The 16,089-nt window shown below is 49.3% G+C and overlaps 1 protein-coding gene across 4 annotated transcripts; it reads right to left on the reverse strand.

Annotated features, from left to right (window-relative positions):
- Positions 1-4,341: 4,341 nt before the first annotated feature.
- TRIM45 (tripartite motif containing 45) lies at positions 4,342-12,000 on the reverse strand. Of its 4 annotated transcripts, XM_021549062.3 has the most exons (6): positions 11,683-12,000; positions 8,813-9,546; positions 7,688-7,817; positions 5,800-5,914; positions 5,456-5,582; positions 4,342-4,672 (listed from the first exon to the last, which is right to left on the reverse strand). In XM_021549062.3, the coding sequence occupies exons 1-6, from the start codon at positions 11,994-11,996 to the stop codon at positions 4,521-4,523; spliced, it is 1,572 nt and encodes a 523-aa protein (XP_021404737.3). In that variant the 5' UTR covers positions 11,997-12,000; the 3' UTR covers positions 4,342-4,520. The 4 variants fall into 4 exon arrangements, with proteins under 4 accessions (XP_021404737.3, XP_085428651.1, XP_085428634.1 ...); XM_085572525.1 differs by lacking the exons at positions 4,342-4,672; positions 5,456-5,582; positions 5,800-5,914 and adding an exon at positions 7,125-7,435 and having other exon boundaries at positions 11,683-11,999; XM_085572508.1 differs by lacking the exons at positions 4,342-4,672; positions 5,456-5,582; positions 5,800-5,914 and having other exon boundaries at positions 7,125-7,817; positions 11,683-11,999.
- Positions 12,001-16,089: the final 4,089 nt, after the last annotated feature.

Raw genomic sequence — 16,089 nt, forward strand, 5'->3', positions numbered from 1 at the left:
TAAGACGAAAAATATTACATTTTACAAAGTATTACAAAATATTGTGGTTGGTAGCCAGCTAATCCTGGAGTTAGAGTGCACAAGTGTCCCAGGAGATCAGCAGCTTACCCATCACTGAGGGGCTGTGTCAAAACCAGGACTAGCTCAGGTCTCCCTGCAAAAATCTCCAACCACTTTCTTGGCACTGGGCAGAGAGGTCCCACCTCTGGGTCCTCCTCCTGGCCCCATTTGCACTGTGAGTCTTCCCTGCCTCTCTGTGCTGTGCTAAGAGGCTCCTATGAGCTCAGCAGTGCTCTCAGAGCTACACAGGTTTGGCAGCAGCCCCTTTTCTCACTGCTGTTTTATCCCACTTAACTCCTTCACGCCAAACCACCTGTAACCTTCCCCTGAGGCAAGCTCCTGCTGCTCTTAGGTCTGCCAGGGTGGTGCACTTTGGAGCATGCAAAGGAAAGAAACTGGCACCTGCATGGCCTTGCAGGTCTTTCCCTCTGGGCTTGGTCTCAGATGAGTCTGGGGGCAGGATGAGCAGCTCTTGGGCATAACAGGTTGAGAAGGGCAGAGACGTTGTGAAAGAGTAGAAAAGGGAAGGCAGCTTGCACCACCATGTTCAGTTTCCCGAAAGGGAACCTACGTATCCTGACATCTACATCTGGACTATGTTCCGGGGAGGACGGGAAAAAGGGGATTTTTGACAGTCTGTAGCTATCTCCAGCAAGTTGGGATGGTTAGTGGGAGTGAACAACTTTCCCATGCAGAGCTGAGGATGCCCAGAGGAACTGGGAACAGTCCAGCACCTCAAAAACCCAAAGTACTTTCTCTGCAATAACCAGAGGTTAAAATCAAGACCAATTAATACTGGTCAGTGGTGATAATCAGAAAAAAAAACATCATTATTTGTCAGCATTCTGCCTCTCATAATTTAGCAGTACAGTACAAGAAGGTAAGAATAGCTCTAGGCCACAGTGGCCAGGTGGGAAATGCACATTAAGAAATATCCTATTGCCCTCGGTGACACTTGATTAATGGCTGTGGTGACACCTGATTTACAGCTTGCATGGGCAGTGGGCAGACAAGGTGTCCCCTTTCCGCTCCAGTTAACTCCAGGTCAGCCACAGCACAACCCATTGCACAGTCAACAGTCAGGTTATTTCCACGTGGGAAAAACATTTCTGCTTCTCCAGCACAGGCAGCCCCAGCAGGACCAGAGCAAGTCCTATTCCCCAGGGCAAAACCACATTCATTTCTGAGCAGCTCATGCTGGAGCCTACTCCTGTCTCTATCCTCATACTGCAAAAAAAACCCCAAGAGGTGTTCGGGATACTTCCCAAAGAAACCAAGGGTCTGTGACTACATGATCTGCCCAGCTCTTACCAATCTTGAATTTATTACAAATCCAACCCAATGTGACAGCAGAATCTGGTCCCATATGGTCTGTGAGAGCTGATGAACACCTGGGATGCATCAGTTGCCTTCACTGAGGAGAAGGCAACAGCAGACACAAAGTGCTACCAACTTTTCTGGGCCCAGCAGCTGGTGGTACCCTACAGAAAAGTTCCCCTGCTTATGGGAAGCTCACACCTTATTTCAGTGTCACTGGAATGCTGCAGGAGTTCCCAGTGAAGGAGAAGATGGAGTTGTGGCAAGTTGACCAGCAGCCAAGTTTGACAGAGCATTCCACAGAGGTGTAGGCAGCCAGTAAGCTGAAAGGGATGAAAGGATTTGGGGGCTATTTTTAGAGCTCTTCTAGGAATATTTTGGGATTTTTTTAAAGGTTCTTTGGGGATTTTTAGGGGTGTTTTAGGGTTTTTTTAAAGTAGGGTATTTTTATTGTATTTTAAGGGTATTCTGAGGCTATTTTTTATGTTTTTGTGGGCGTTTTAAGACATTTTGAAGATGAGGATTTTTTAGGGCATTTTTATGGTTTTTTAGGGTCTTTTCATGGCATAGAGGCTGAGGGGCAGCTTGAGGAGCACTGTGGGGGCTTGAAGGTGACAGAGGCTGGGAGCTGAGGGAGGAACAGGGGAGGGGACAGTGGGTGACACAGAGAGATGCTGAGGGGGGCAGGGGCAGCTGGAGGGTGACACAGAGAAGCTGGGGGCTGAGGGGCAGAGGAGAGGGATTAAGGGTGACACACAGGAGCTGAGGGGCAGCTGAGAGGGGGCTTGAGGGGCAAAGGGGGGCTTGAGGGTGACACCCAGAGCCTGAGGGCTGGGGGGCAGAGGGAGGGGTCAGGGGTGAAGGGAGAGGGACTGAGGGCTGGACAGTCCAGTGGGGATCAGGGCTACAGGGTACAGCTTAGGTGGCAAGTTAGGGTACAGGTGCAGCACCCCTCACCCCAACCCTTACCTCACCCTAAGCAGCCTTTTCCCTTTTCACTCCTAACAACATTAGCACAGCAAGCCTGACAGCGAGACCACACCAGAACCCTCCCCTGGGACAGGGCAGCAACCCTCGCACCAGGACAATGCCAGAACCCTCAGAGGACAACAGGACCCGCTGCAAAAAGGTAGGGATGACATCTGTGGGCTAGAGAGCAACAGGAAGGGTTTGGAGGCTGAGCAGGCTTCCTTGAGATTTTTTTCTTTGCAGGACCATTAGGAATATTTAGGGGATTTTTGAAGGATTTTTAGGATTCTTCTGGTGTCCTTTAGAGTATTGTTACATCTTCCTAATGTCTATTTTAGAATTCCTTGGTGCATTTTTAGGGTCAGGATGAGGGTCAGACAGGATGCCCACTGAAAATGCGGAGTATTACAGGAATGCAGTAGAATGCTTTGGGAAAGTGTCAGTGGAAGGCCAGTGGGACAGATCGCATGCTGCTGGTCTGAAGGTTGTGATTTCTGAGCAAAGCAAAGTGTTTATGGTTAGGGTTATATGGTGGCAGCTTTCTCGAGGACAAATCCAGACAGAAAAAATCAAGCCCCAAGCTCTGTACTGTCAGTTTGCAACAGGTATTCAGCATGAAAAAAAACCCCAGAGTACTTGGGGATGGGAGATTTGGACTTGGAGAAATCCTGTGCCATTTTGACATTGAGGAAGCAAAAGGAAAACTGGGACCTGACAACCCAGGGTGAGTTCAGGGTCCTGGTCATGAATGGCGGATATTAAGCTTGTGAAATAAAACTTGCCAGTCCAGGTTCCTGATGTCAGTTTGTAGAACTCCCTTGGGGCTATCAGGGAAGCACAAGTTTGAGGTGGGGGCAGCTGGGGTCTGGGACATATCCTTCGATGTTTGGATTTTTTGCAGTCAGCTAGCTGCTTAGGGCCACAGAGCCCTGGGCACAAACTCTGGCCCTTTTCGCTGGGAAAGAAAACTCGCCAGTCCAGGTTCCTGATGTCCTTGCTGTTGACAGTGGAACAGCATTCCTCTCCCTGTGTGACCAACAGTGGGACCTTTGTGCCCAGCTCCTCAGGCAGAATTAGGAGCCCCTAGCCACACACACCCACTGGCAAGGTTACCCTCAAGCCAGTGGTACTCCCAGCCTCAATGACAGAAATGTGGGTGTCTGCTTCATCCAGGCAAGCAGAAGGCAGCAGGGTGACAACTGCCCTTCCAGGGAGTGCCTCTTCTTCCTCATCCCAGATGCCATTTCCCCAGCTATGGGTTGGTAAATGCCTTTCCAAAGTTGCACAAGCCAAATCCAGGAGTTTTGCTGTGCTCCATCTCCTGTGCTCCAGTTCTGGACAATTGCAAACCTGTGTCTGGGACTCCTACTAATGCTCAATCTGCCTCCAGATCTTCCTTTGGTGAGCTGGGCACTGCCCTGGTTCCCCCATCACCCCCAGCAGCACTGTGTTCCACATGATCTCCATGAAGGACAAAAAGACCAGGTGAATGATACTCCAATTCCTGTTCCTATCAGTGCCAGGAGGTTTTCTGGGCCCTCCTGCAGATACATTACTAACTCTCCTTGCCCCTTCTTTGCAAGCAGGGTATAATGAGACTACAGTTTACCTTGAGGAAGTGTAGGAGTCACAAACTGCAGCTCCCAGAAGCATGACTCTGCCATATCCACACATCTGAGCCTGGAACCCAGATGCATATCCAACAGGGAGGCAGAAGCCATATTCAGGTTGCCAAGCCTTTCCTAGGCATGATCACAACCCCTTTGGAATGGGCCCCAATGAGTAGTTTTAACCTCATCAAGAAGGACAGCAGAAGCTGTTGACCCTGCAGAATAGGACATCTCTTGACCCTCCCATGAGGTAACTGCTCAGATTGAGTTTCCCCTTAGAGCATGTCCCCACAGGCCCCAAGTGCTCAGAAGTGTAGGCAGCAGTACAATTCCCAGAATTTGCTTCTGTTTGAGCACAAAATAACTCTGCATACACACCCCTGGGTGGAACATAAAGCACGGTTTTTATTTTCCCTCACCCCCTCTCTCCCAGCTCACAACCAATACGCTGTTTGCTGGCACCAAGGCTGAGCAGGGATTGATCATATGGATCCTCATGGATCATTTGTGCTCCTGGAGCAGCCAGCAGCAGTGCCCTGGACTCCCAGGAGCTCACCTGGTTGCTCAGAGTGCCACTGTCCTGAGCAAACTCCTCTGTGAGGTGTCACTGGGTGGCCCACACAAACATTCTGAGCTCTCCTTCACTTGTCCACAGCATGACCAGTGGTGGCAGCCAGGGTGACCTTTGTGTCCATGGCCACAGCCTTGGTACCCACCTGCAAGAGAAGAGGCACTAGCAGGTCAACCCAAAGAGGGCCAGAAAATCCCAGTGTGCTACAGGCTTTGGCCCCAGGACTTCTCTAAAGTGTGTTGATGAGAACAGCATATTCAAAGCCAAAATTGCTAGGGCTCCATAAAGAACAACTCATCTCAATAGCTAGTGAAAGCTGATGATTTCTGTCCCCACTGTTGAATAAATCAATACATGGGCATCCAGAACCCCATGCCAGCTGCTTGTGTCTATGGCCAAAGATATAGATCAAGCACAGAAAAAGGAAGAGGTCAGTTCTATTATAAAAACACACAAAACACATGATGACACATGCAGGTGAAGGACAGGAAGATGTTGCAATGAAACAAGTAAGAGAGTTGATCTCTTGTCCTAAACATGGAGCGAGACTTCTCTAGAGTTGGTCACTGTGTGACACAACCCACAAGCTCCCAACATGCCAGCACTGGAACAGGAACACTGTAGGTGCATTGCTGCTCAGCCTCACTCAGAAGGGCTGAAAGGCTGAGGTGCCCTGCTCCACTTCCTGCACACCTGGCTCAGGTCTCTGTCTATGGGATGTGCCATACAGCCCCTTTGTGTGTCCTGCTGCATTTCTCCCTGCTGCAGTCACCCCATCAGAACATGTGTATGCACAGTTCACCACATTCCTGGTGCATGTCCAAGGTAAGTTGGGTGAGAGTATCTCCTCACACCTCTATCCACTAGGGAGGACCTAGTGCAACAAATGCTCCTGATTCCAGCAGTGTGGGGAGAGCTGAGCACCCACCTGGCATGGTCCCACCACAGGCACAGCGAGCGGCTTTCTGGCCTCCACTGGAGCAGAACGTGCAGCAGTGAAACACCCCCTGGTGCTCCCGGAACTTGTGCTTCACCATCAGAGTGAAGGGAGAGCCCTGCAGAGGACAAGCAAATAGAGAGGCTGCTGCAGTGGATGCTGTCAGACCTGTCTGCATTCTCAGACACCATCTGGGTGACCCTGTCAGTCACAGATCACTAAACACAGCCTTAAACTGCTATGGTAGAAGTAATCCTTGACAGATTTGAAACAAATACCTAAGAAAATAAAAGTAGGTAAAGAAGAAGCAGTGCAAGAGAAACAAGAAATGCTACCTGCACATGTTGCCCTTTCACACAGACGCAGACAGCATACAAGCCTGGCTCTTCAGGGTTGTAGGAAATACAGTAGGTCCCATCACCATTATCACACACTGTTGGCTTGACTGCACTGTGAACAGTGGAGAAAAACCCAAGAGGTCAGTAACTGGCAAAAAATTGCTTTAAATGTAAACCAGAGTTTGGCCTAGATTGGCTTGAAGTGGTTTTCACACACCCCTGCTACTGGAAGCTGCTATTACCATACAAAGGAAGTCACACAAAGCCAGTTGCACTGCAAGGATTTGTAGCAACCTGCACACAGAAAAGGCAGATGACACACAGCACACAAGTCAGATTATCCCATCAGATAAGAGCCCACAGAAAGGGAGTAAATTCACAGCTTCAGCAAGCAGTTACCTCCAGAAAAACCCATTAAGAAGACAAGATATAATAGGGTAGGCTTGAATCACTTTAACCACTGTCCCAACTGCACGGACCCCAACTTTTTCCTGCAGTGCTGAGGAGTTCTAGGTCCCTGGTGGTAAACTCTCCCTTTTCATAGTGAAGATCTTTGTGTTTCACAGGGAATTCTGGTGCACAGAGTGCTAGAGAGAAAGCCTCAGCTGGTTAGTCTAGGATAAATTGCCTGCTCCACAGGAAAATGGAAAGCTTTTCACAGACAATTATCAGGCAGCTCTGCATAGAAGAAGGTGTTCTTGCTAATCCCCACTAATTAGTCTCCTATAAACATGACAGTTTATAATCTGTATTCCCCACCCCCAACACTTCACATCAATACAGCTGCCTACATAATTTCCTGCCACGAACTGTGTGGTGATACTTCATGCTCTTCTGCAGCTGTTGTGCCTCAAAGCAAAGCCAGACAGCTTCAGCAATCCATGTAGCAACTGCATACAGGCAAGAGCAAGAAACTGAGTTAGCATGGCCACAGCGACCTCTACCCCACCAAGAGAAATTCAGAAACCCCTCAGGCATGTACCTTCCTACATTATATGTGCACTTATGGGAGGAAAGTAAATTGGAACAATATTCTTGGACAATGATGCTCTATTGACAAGCATCTGCGCAGCCAGCACTGCTTCTGTGTGCTTTGCCAACACAGCAAAGGGTTTTAGCATCCTGTCCCTTTTTTTCATCAAGTCATCCCATCATGAGTGTTCCTGGAACAAATTAATGCTGGCATCTGGTTCCAGCTACTACAAAACAACAGATATTTTTCTTAAGAACTAACCCCCAACTGGGTCTGCTTTTGTGCCTGGCTATTCTTTAATGACAAGTGTGGTTTTGTTTATAATTTTTTTCTGGTTGGCTATTTTCCTTGTGGAAACACTGAGGAGCTCAAGTGCAGCTTTTTCTGGTTTTGCTAGAAAACCTTCAAACATTTTAAAGTGCTCAGTGCTTGCAACTACAGGAAAAAGGACGAAAGCACAATGCAGATTCTTTCTCCAGAACATGAAGAAGGCACTTCCATCAGCTGTCAGAGGCTCGTAGGGTTGGTGAACTCTCTGTCTCACTTGTGACTGTCATACATGGGTCGCAATGACTTACGCTGATAGGCATTAACAAAAGCAGGAGCCCCAGGTGTCTGCTGGGAGGAGTGACAAGGAACAACACCTTCCTCTGACTGTGCCTAGAAGCACACACAGGAATTGAATCCCTTAAGAAGCCCAAATCACTCAAAGACTTAATACAAATCTCAGCAATCACTGTCCAGCCAAACACAACCTCTAGGAAGCACTGTGGGAAAAAGAGTAGTGCCTTTTCCTCTACAGATTCTGACCCACAGGCAGAAGCACATTCTCCCACCCACCTAAGCAAGCAGGGAGCCAGGATAAGGGAGGCAGAAAGGCTAAGCCAGGGATTTCTTGGGTGAAATACCCACCAGTCCCTCTTGTCCTTGTGGGTGATGGTGACCCTCACAGCCTCTCCTCCCCGCCCCATGCGCTCCCCTGTAGTGTCCTTGCACAGCAGGGTAAAGCCACTCAGCTGGTTCTGACGGGCACTGTGGAGATCTGGGAAGAAAAACAAACACCAAACCAGAAAGAAACAGAACTACAAAGAATTCAAGTCAAGCCATAACTCCAGCTCCCACCTATTTTGCTGAACTGCAGCCCCATCAGAGCACAGCCAGGACTTTGCTTCTGGGGTGCACAGCTTCTTTCACTCACAGGGAAAAGTCAACATTTCACTGGGTATCAGGAGAGAGTGGTAGCCATAGGTTCTGAGAGATGTCTGGCAGGTTCAGCCCAGAGATCTGTACAGACCACAGGGATCTTTCTGCCTGTTACTCTAAGCCCAGCTGCACATATTCCCAGAAGGCCTCAAGATGCACCATGCAATCCAGAGGAAGAAGGAACAGCACCCACTGTGCCCCAGAGAACTCAACACCTACAGTTTGGCATGGAAGGCATTGAACAAGCTCTGGGTCTATCTCATTTGCCCTGTACAGACCATTACTGACCAGAGCTGTGCTCTGTGGGATGGTCTGAACATTATCTATTTGTTGGCCCAACTCCAAGACCTTAGTGAGCAAATATCCAAAAACCATCAAGGTATTGCCAGGTATTCCTATACCAATCTCAGCAAAAGCTGTAATGGGAAAAACTTAATCAGCCACAAAGGGGATCTGCCTGGGCTCATGCTGCAGAACAGCTTAGACCACCAGCTAATCATCACATCCTGCTATTGCAGGTGAGGTGCCATTCCCACCCCCTGAGTGAGCCCTCCTTGCACCTTAGCCCCATGCTGAGGCTGGTGATGCTGTGGAGGGCAGTGCCATATGCTCTGCACACCTGGATGAGGAAAGCTGCCTGACTCCCTGCCCAGCACAGCTCCCATAGGCAGGCAATGCAACTTCTGCTGGGGCTCTGCCTCTGCCCCTGGTCAACACCTGGACAGCAGGGAGCCAACAGTGCCAGAAGCTGCACATCATGTAGGTACAGAGAGCAGAGGGGTGACTTCAGGGAGTGGTGCACTCCCATTCAGCTGCTGTACAGCACCCCATTACCTTCCCCATGCAGAGTACATCTGGCTGGATCGACCACTTTATTGAGAATGGCCCCAAAAACTTCATAGCCACAACACTGCCCTGCCCTCTCATGGGGGGAGAACTGGATCCTGTCATCCACACTGGGGTGGGTGCTGTAAGCAACGCTGTTGAGCTTTGTCAGACGGCTGGACACCACCCCTTTGGTGATGAGGATCTCCACATCTGAGCCGCTCATCAGCAAGTGCTCCGTGAACTCCACGCCTGTCCTCATGTCCAGCAGCAGCTGCTGCAGCTGGGCCTTCTGCAAGTGCAGCAGGTTTTCCTTCTGCACCTTCAAGTCCTCCAGCTGCTTCAGCAGCCGGTCCCGGTGCTCTTCAATCGCTTTCATGTAGCCCCTGGCAAACAGGCAGATCTCCGTGGCCACAGCCTCTGCGCGACTGCGGACAGCACTGCCCATCTCATCAACCTGGCTCAGCACATCCTCCAGGGCGTCCATGTGCTGCTGGCTGCTCTTCAGCAGCTCCCGCAGGGCATCCCCGTGCCTGTGGATGACATTGCCAGTGAAGTCACAGGGGTGCTGCCGGTGTCTGCCCAGAACGCAGTCCCGGCACAGGGGCTGGTCACACTGCTCGCAGAACAGCTGCAGCTCCTCTGTGGGATGGGAGGGGCACAGGAGAGGCTTCCCGGCCTGGCTGCAATCCTTGGTGTTCTCCAGCTCTGTCACAGCATGGGAGGCTGTTTTCTTCTGTCTCCTAGGCAGGAGCAAACACCAATCACTTTATGCATGTTGGCTACGAAATACAAAAACTGAGATCCTTTGCAAACGCCTATTTGCAATGGGCTGCAAGCCACAGTGTGCACTGCTCCTTCCTGTCTCCATTGAATTCCCCAAAAGGATTTAAGCTCTCCTGAGAACTAGGCTCCACACAAAGGAGGAGCTCATTAGGGGCTGCTCCCTGGCTCCCAGAGCCTCCCTGACTGCATGGTCAGCACGGATTTCAGACACAAGGCAAGTGAGCTCTAATATCCCTTAGGGGAAAATCTAGTTCAGGCCACTGCCAGAAGACAGTCAAACAGTAAAACATTTGATATTCCAAAAGTCAAACTCAGCTTCCTTCTGCTTGCCAGGTTAGGTCCTGCTCAGAAGAGACCATGGATGGGACATGAATAACCTGTTACAACCCAGGTATCTACCATGTCACTGGGCAGCACTAGAATATTTCCACTCTCTGCTATTTTGAACACTGGGAGTTAGTTATTGAGAAGGATGTAAAACCCCCCTCTCCTTACTTGTCTCCTGCACTAATGACTGGTGGCAGTTGTAATGCAAGCTCCAAGCCATAACCAAAGACACAGGACCAAGGACCAAGCTCTGCAGAGTTGCACTGGTAACACAAGGCAACCTCACCACAGGCTTTTATGCTTCTCCTTTTGCTTCCCACTTATCTCCCTTAGACCCACCACATTTTCAAAGCCTTTCAGTATTGCCTTCCTGTGACTTCAGCCTAACATCTCTCTCACTTGTTCCAAGGAGCACAACCATGGCACTCAGAACCATAGAAACTCTCCCTGCAATACCAGGAAATCCTTTCAAAATGGTTTTTCTTAGCCCTTGTTCTGCTCTGACATCAACTTAAAATATAACTGTAGATGCCAGTGAGGTGAAAAAATGATAGCAGTAAATACTATAGGAAGTGGGTCACAGGGACAAATTTTCTGTTACATTCTCCCTTCTGCTATTATCCCTGGCAGAGCAGCAGGCTGCTATTCAAGGTATCTTATCACTCTTCAGCAGCTCCATGGGGTATGAGGCATTAGCTAATCGGAATGGTATGCTGAAAATTACACCCGGGGTGGAAAGGTAACTAAGAGCCTCAACCATTTTCCCACAGGCACCAGTATGTGCAGGGGGGCAGGGTAGGGAGGAATATGTCTCAGTTCCTTCTGAGGAAAGAATTTGCTAATCAAGCAGAAAGGAGCACCAAATGTGGAGGGAATAGGCTGAATTGCTTAACCCAGGCTGAGGCTTCCCTGGCTTGTGCTGTTGGTTGTTTTTTCTGACCCTGCCTGTCAGCTCCTTGCTTCAGAAGGCCATTCAAGCTTTACATCACTTTTCTTCTGTAGTGCTGTCCTCTACCTGGCTTAGAGGCACTGCGCTTCTCTCCTCTTTAACTCCTAACTCTGCTGCAGTCACCTTTTGTTTCTGCAGTAATTCTACAACATGTGTCAGGCAAGCACAGGGGCTGATCATCAGCAGGTAGCAACCACAGTAGCAGCACTTCCACAGGACTTTCAGTTTGCCTAAGGGTGCCTCGACACATGCACACAGTAAATGGTCCTGGAGGTGGAGAGAGGCAGACTCAACGTTCCCCTTTTCCTGTGGGAGATGTGTCTTTCCCAAAGTGGGGTGGTACAAGAGGCTCTTGTCATGCTAGTATCTAGCCATACCCATGTCTGTTGCCCAGTGACACTAAACCGAGATGATAACCAGCATGCGGACACCACTACAGGCAAAGAGTGGCTTGACTTTGGACTCAGTGGCCAGCAACATGGCTGATGGACCTATTCCCAGGAAGTTCCAAGTAGTGTTTGGACAACACTCACAGGCACATGGGATTCCTGGGGCTGTCTTGGGCCAGGACTTGGACTCCGTGATCCTCGCGGGTCCCTTCCAACTCCAGATATTCCATGATTCTATGCTAGCAGCTTGCTTGCCCCCACCCGAGTACAGAGCATCCCTGCGGGCATGCTCTGCGCAGGGGAGGTGAGCGGTGGGTGAAAACCAGGAGCCGCGCCGGTTCTCGCTGTGGCTCCTGAGCGGTCCCTGCCGCTGCGCCCTCCCGCCGCCCCAGCCGCGGTGCCCGGTGTCCCCGCGGGCCGCCGCTCACCTGTGCGCCCTGCAGCAGAAGCGGCAGAGGCGGAGGCCGCAGGTCAGGCACCGCCCGGCCGCCGCCCCGTCGGCGCAGAGGTCGCACCCGGCCGCGGCCCGGCCGCGGCTCCCAGCCAGGCAGTCGGGGGGCAGCTGCCCCACGCCGCCGGCCGGCAGCGACAGCTCGGCGTCGCACAGCGGGCACAGGACCGGGCGGGCGGCGCCCGGCGGCCCGAGGCGGCGCAGGCAGGGCTCGCACAGCGAGTGCAGGCAGGGCAGCAGCCGCGGCGACGCGCAGGGCTGGGCGCACCGCGGGCAGCGCGGCGCCGACATGCCGGCGGCCCCTCACGGGCGCTCCGCGCGTTCCCGCGGCAGCGCCTCGCGCCGCCCCGCACCGCGGGGTCGGTCCCCGCCCCGGGAGCGGCGCTGTGAGGGGCGGGGGCCGCCGGGGGACCCTGCTGTCGCCTGCCCCGCCGCGCCTCCGCCGGCGAAGGCGGCCGGAGGGGATCTGGCAGTCCCCTTTGTCCTCGTCCCCCTCACCGAGGCGCGGAGGGACGGCTCCGCTCTCCCTCCTCCGGGCCCCGTGGGGTTATCTCCGCCGGCTGTGTGGAAAACGGCCCCTTCCCCCCCCACCGCTGGCAGATCATGTTTCCACTTCTAGTTCCAAACCTTCAGGTTTACCGCCTGACTGGCCTCTGCAGCCTCTTTGTCGGTCTGCAAGATGCCTTCAGGCCTTGCTAGCTTTTCCATCGGATCACCGGAGAACTCCCGCACAGCTGAGCGAGAGCGGTGAAACTTAAACTGAGACGGTGCCAGGCGGCCGGGCTTCCCTGCGACTGCCCACCGGGACGGGCTGGTGGCCGTCTGCATTCACTGCACCTGGGAATTAGGAATACTGCGAAAAGAAGGCTTGGAAAGCTCAACGTCAGTGAAGCCCTGCATGATGCCCCTTGGACTTTGATGGCATTTACATGGTTGTCGCTATCAGTCTGACGTGTAAGCTCTGAAGACTGAAATAAATTTTCCTTGGTTTGAAAAAGCTCCTTTCCATAAAGTGTCCTCTAGAGTATCACATTCAGCCTTTAATAACTGAACTTTTTACCAGCCTCTCCATTAGTTTGCCCAGTAACCTACAGTATCATTCAGTATCTTACCTGTCCCATCCTGCTAGCTGCTTTGAATACAATATAATGTGAAGAGCATTTGAGACTTCTGCAGTTTCAGTTCCCTAAGTCAAAAATCAACAACTAGGAAGATCTCCAGTCAGGTTTTTGGTTTTTTAGAGAGTCCATTTGCAGAGCAGTAGATAAATACTTAATATCTACATATAACACAAGTATTTCCTCTGTAACAGATGTTAATGCCACTCTGATGCCCAATGGCACAGAAATCCTCTTGTGATACACTCAAAACATTCCTGTGTCTTTTATATTGTAAAACAATATCAAAGTTTTAGGTCATGATGAAGTGTTTTCAACCTCAAAGAAAAGAAAACATCAATCAAAAGAAAAAAGATGTTCCAACAGTCTTCTTCAGATGAACTATTAGCAAGTGCAGTGGTTGCGGAGGTTACAGGATAAAAGCTGCAGTAATTGTGAGACAAGATGACTTGTAACAATATTCAATATTGTCACAAAGAAAGACTGGTTCTTTTAATCATGCTGGAGGAAAGAATGGCCCTGTAAACGTGGGTGTGGGAAGAAAACAGGGGAAGAGTCATAATGCCACCATTGTGCAGTAAATGTCAGCTACCTAGAGAACAGCAGCATCTTCCATTGCTGCAGAGAGATGATGGAATAAGCTGTGACTGGCCGTGGCAGAGGAAATCTGAGGATCCAGCCCAGCTGATCTGATCACCTGCCCTGCCACTGATCAGGCTGGAGCACAGATTACTGCTGAGTAATGTATTTATGAGTTACCAGTACAAAGCAGAAGCACTCTCAGGATGATTGGAGGAAGTTGTAGTGAAATGGGCTGGAGAGAATCATCAAGGGAGCCCTGTGAGACTTGGGGAAAGAAAGGAAACACAGAAATACAGGGAAAAAAACCAAAAAAACAAAAAATGAACCCTGTGACCCACAAAACAGGAGCTGCTTTAGTACAAACTCATGATACACTTTGGTTACTTTCCCCATAATATTGCTTTCTTAGGTACTGTCATCCAGTGGAGGAAGCCCCTGTGCCACTACATTCTAAACTGTGGAAGGCAACTCAGTGGACATGAAAACTGGAGCTCTGTGAATATCTCCAATTAAGCACATTGGTCTGCAAAGCACTGCAAAGAACTTGACTGACAGAGCATCTCACATCTTTGATTATTCAGAGTTTACTTTGTAACTGATCAAAATTTACGGATGAAAAATCCAATATGTTAACTTATATACATTGGAGGGCAATCAAGGAGCATAGTTACAGAAATGAAGCAATGAAAATGTTATTAAAATTAAGCCAATGTTTTCCTTTTTCCACAAGAGCTGATGGATAGCTAAATATTCTCATTTGACCCAAGATCTACTTCAAATTAAGTCCTCTTTAAACTTGTTTTCCTGCCCCTATTGTGAATGATGTCTATCAGAGTCTTCCAGAGTAGTTGCTCTGAGTGATCTGGTCTTTCCACACCTTACTTTCACTGCCACCTCCTTCCTCTTTTTCCTGTTTATCTGCTTCTCATTTCCTACAATTAAACACTAGATCATTACACTGAGATATGGAATATTTGTTTCCTTCTTCCTTCTCGTCAGGGACTTCTGACTAATATTTCTATTGTATCTCCTAATTAGCCTCTTCTGTGGAAAGCTTTATGCTGCTTTCCCATTTATATTTTTCTGAAGGAATATTGGTAAAACTTTTTACAGCATGTTCAAAAAAATCTTTAAAGGATAATTTCCCTCCTAGACTCCGTGAATGGCATGAGTATAGTCCATTTATTAAATTTTGAACTGGATGCTTCATGCTTTCCTGAACCTATTTACTGTGATAATTTTAGGGAGTTGTTTCTGGACATTCTGCCATAAGAAACAAATAAACTGAAAAAGTTTATTTGTTTCTTATGTGAAATGGAAGTCATTGGTGAACAGGACTGAAGAAAAGTCTGAGATGACTTGTTGACAGAAACCTGGGAACTTGTCAAAGTAGCAGAACTTAGCTTAATGGCAGCCAGAGGAGCATGGAAAATTACTCATTTGGGGAATTTACAAAGAAAAGACAAGTAGAACATACTGCTGGATTCTTTCCTGTTGATCAACAAGTCCAGTTTTGCTGTGAATTTGTTAGCCCTGGGAATTACTGTGTTTCAGAGACTTCTCTAAATGTGGCAGTTTTGCCAGGCTTGGTCTGGGAGTACTTGATGCATCGTTACCCAGCTGATAGCTCTTCCCCTTTATATCAATCTCATCCAGAAAATCCAACAAAGGATTTACAAACATCACCCAGTTTGGGCAGAACCTCTCCCACAGTCAGCTAAAGATGCATTTGAAATTGTCACTTCAATGGTGAGAGGAGCATTTCTGTGAGGCAGAGGCTGGTGTTATCCCCAATCCTCACTTTCTGCATCCAGCCTGATCTCCATGAAATCACCACATGCTGGGTAAAAGATTTCTTCCTAACGTTTAACCTAAGTCTCTCATTTTTTAGTTTAAAAGCATGTTTTAAAAGGAGGCGCCATTTGACCTTTACTTGTGCTGGGCTTCAAACATGCTCAAGTAAATTGCTCCTAGCCCAAGTCTCACATGACAAAATTTCTGCAAGCCCATGGCACATGGGGGAATGTGAAAGCTGCAACAGAAGGACAACACTGATTTCCTGCTAAGGAACACCACTTGGGACAGAGAGAGAGGAGTTCTGTCCTGGGATTTCAGAGATTTTCTACAAAGCATTCCTAGGGGAACTCACTCTCCAGAGAAACACCTTCACTACCAACCATCTCCCTTGGCACTCTATACACTCTCTTTTAAATATGCCAGTAGCTTTTCCTCTTAAGGCTTGTTTTGGGCTTTGAAGACAAAACTGAACTGAATCTCAAGTTACCTCATTTAACACAAGCCCATGTATCTTCATTTTCATGCTGGACTCCAAAGTACATTTCTGTGACCTGCTAATGTCATACATCAAACTTATGCTTCAGCAGGACTTCAGCCACTGCAGTGTAACCTGGGAGAGGTGAAGGAGGAAGGCAGCAGAACAGCACACCTGGCAGCCTAAACCTCTGCCACTCACTAATGGGAGGCTCACCATCATCACACATGGACTTGGCTTAACCCTCAAACAGCAAACAGGAGGTGGATAGGGCATGGAGATGTGCTAACACTTGAAACATAGAAAGCAAGCAGCAAAAGATGTGTGGATCTCTCTTGTCCTCCAGATTTGCAACAGGAAAGAGTCTGAAGTTGTCAAGCATTATCCCCCTCAGCTGGCAGCAGCTCTTTGA

This window comes from Lonchura striata, chromosome 1 (genome assembly GCF_050655825.1).
Source record: "Lonchura striata isolate lonStrDom1 chromosome 1, ASM5065582v1, whole genome shotgun sequence".
NCBI lineage: Eukaryota > Metazoa > Chordata > Aves > Passeriformes > Estrildidae > Lonchura > Lonchura striata.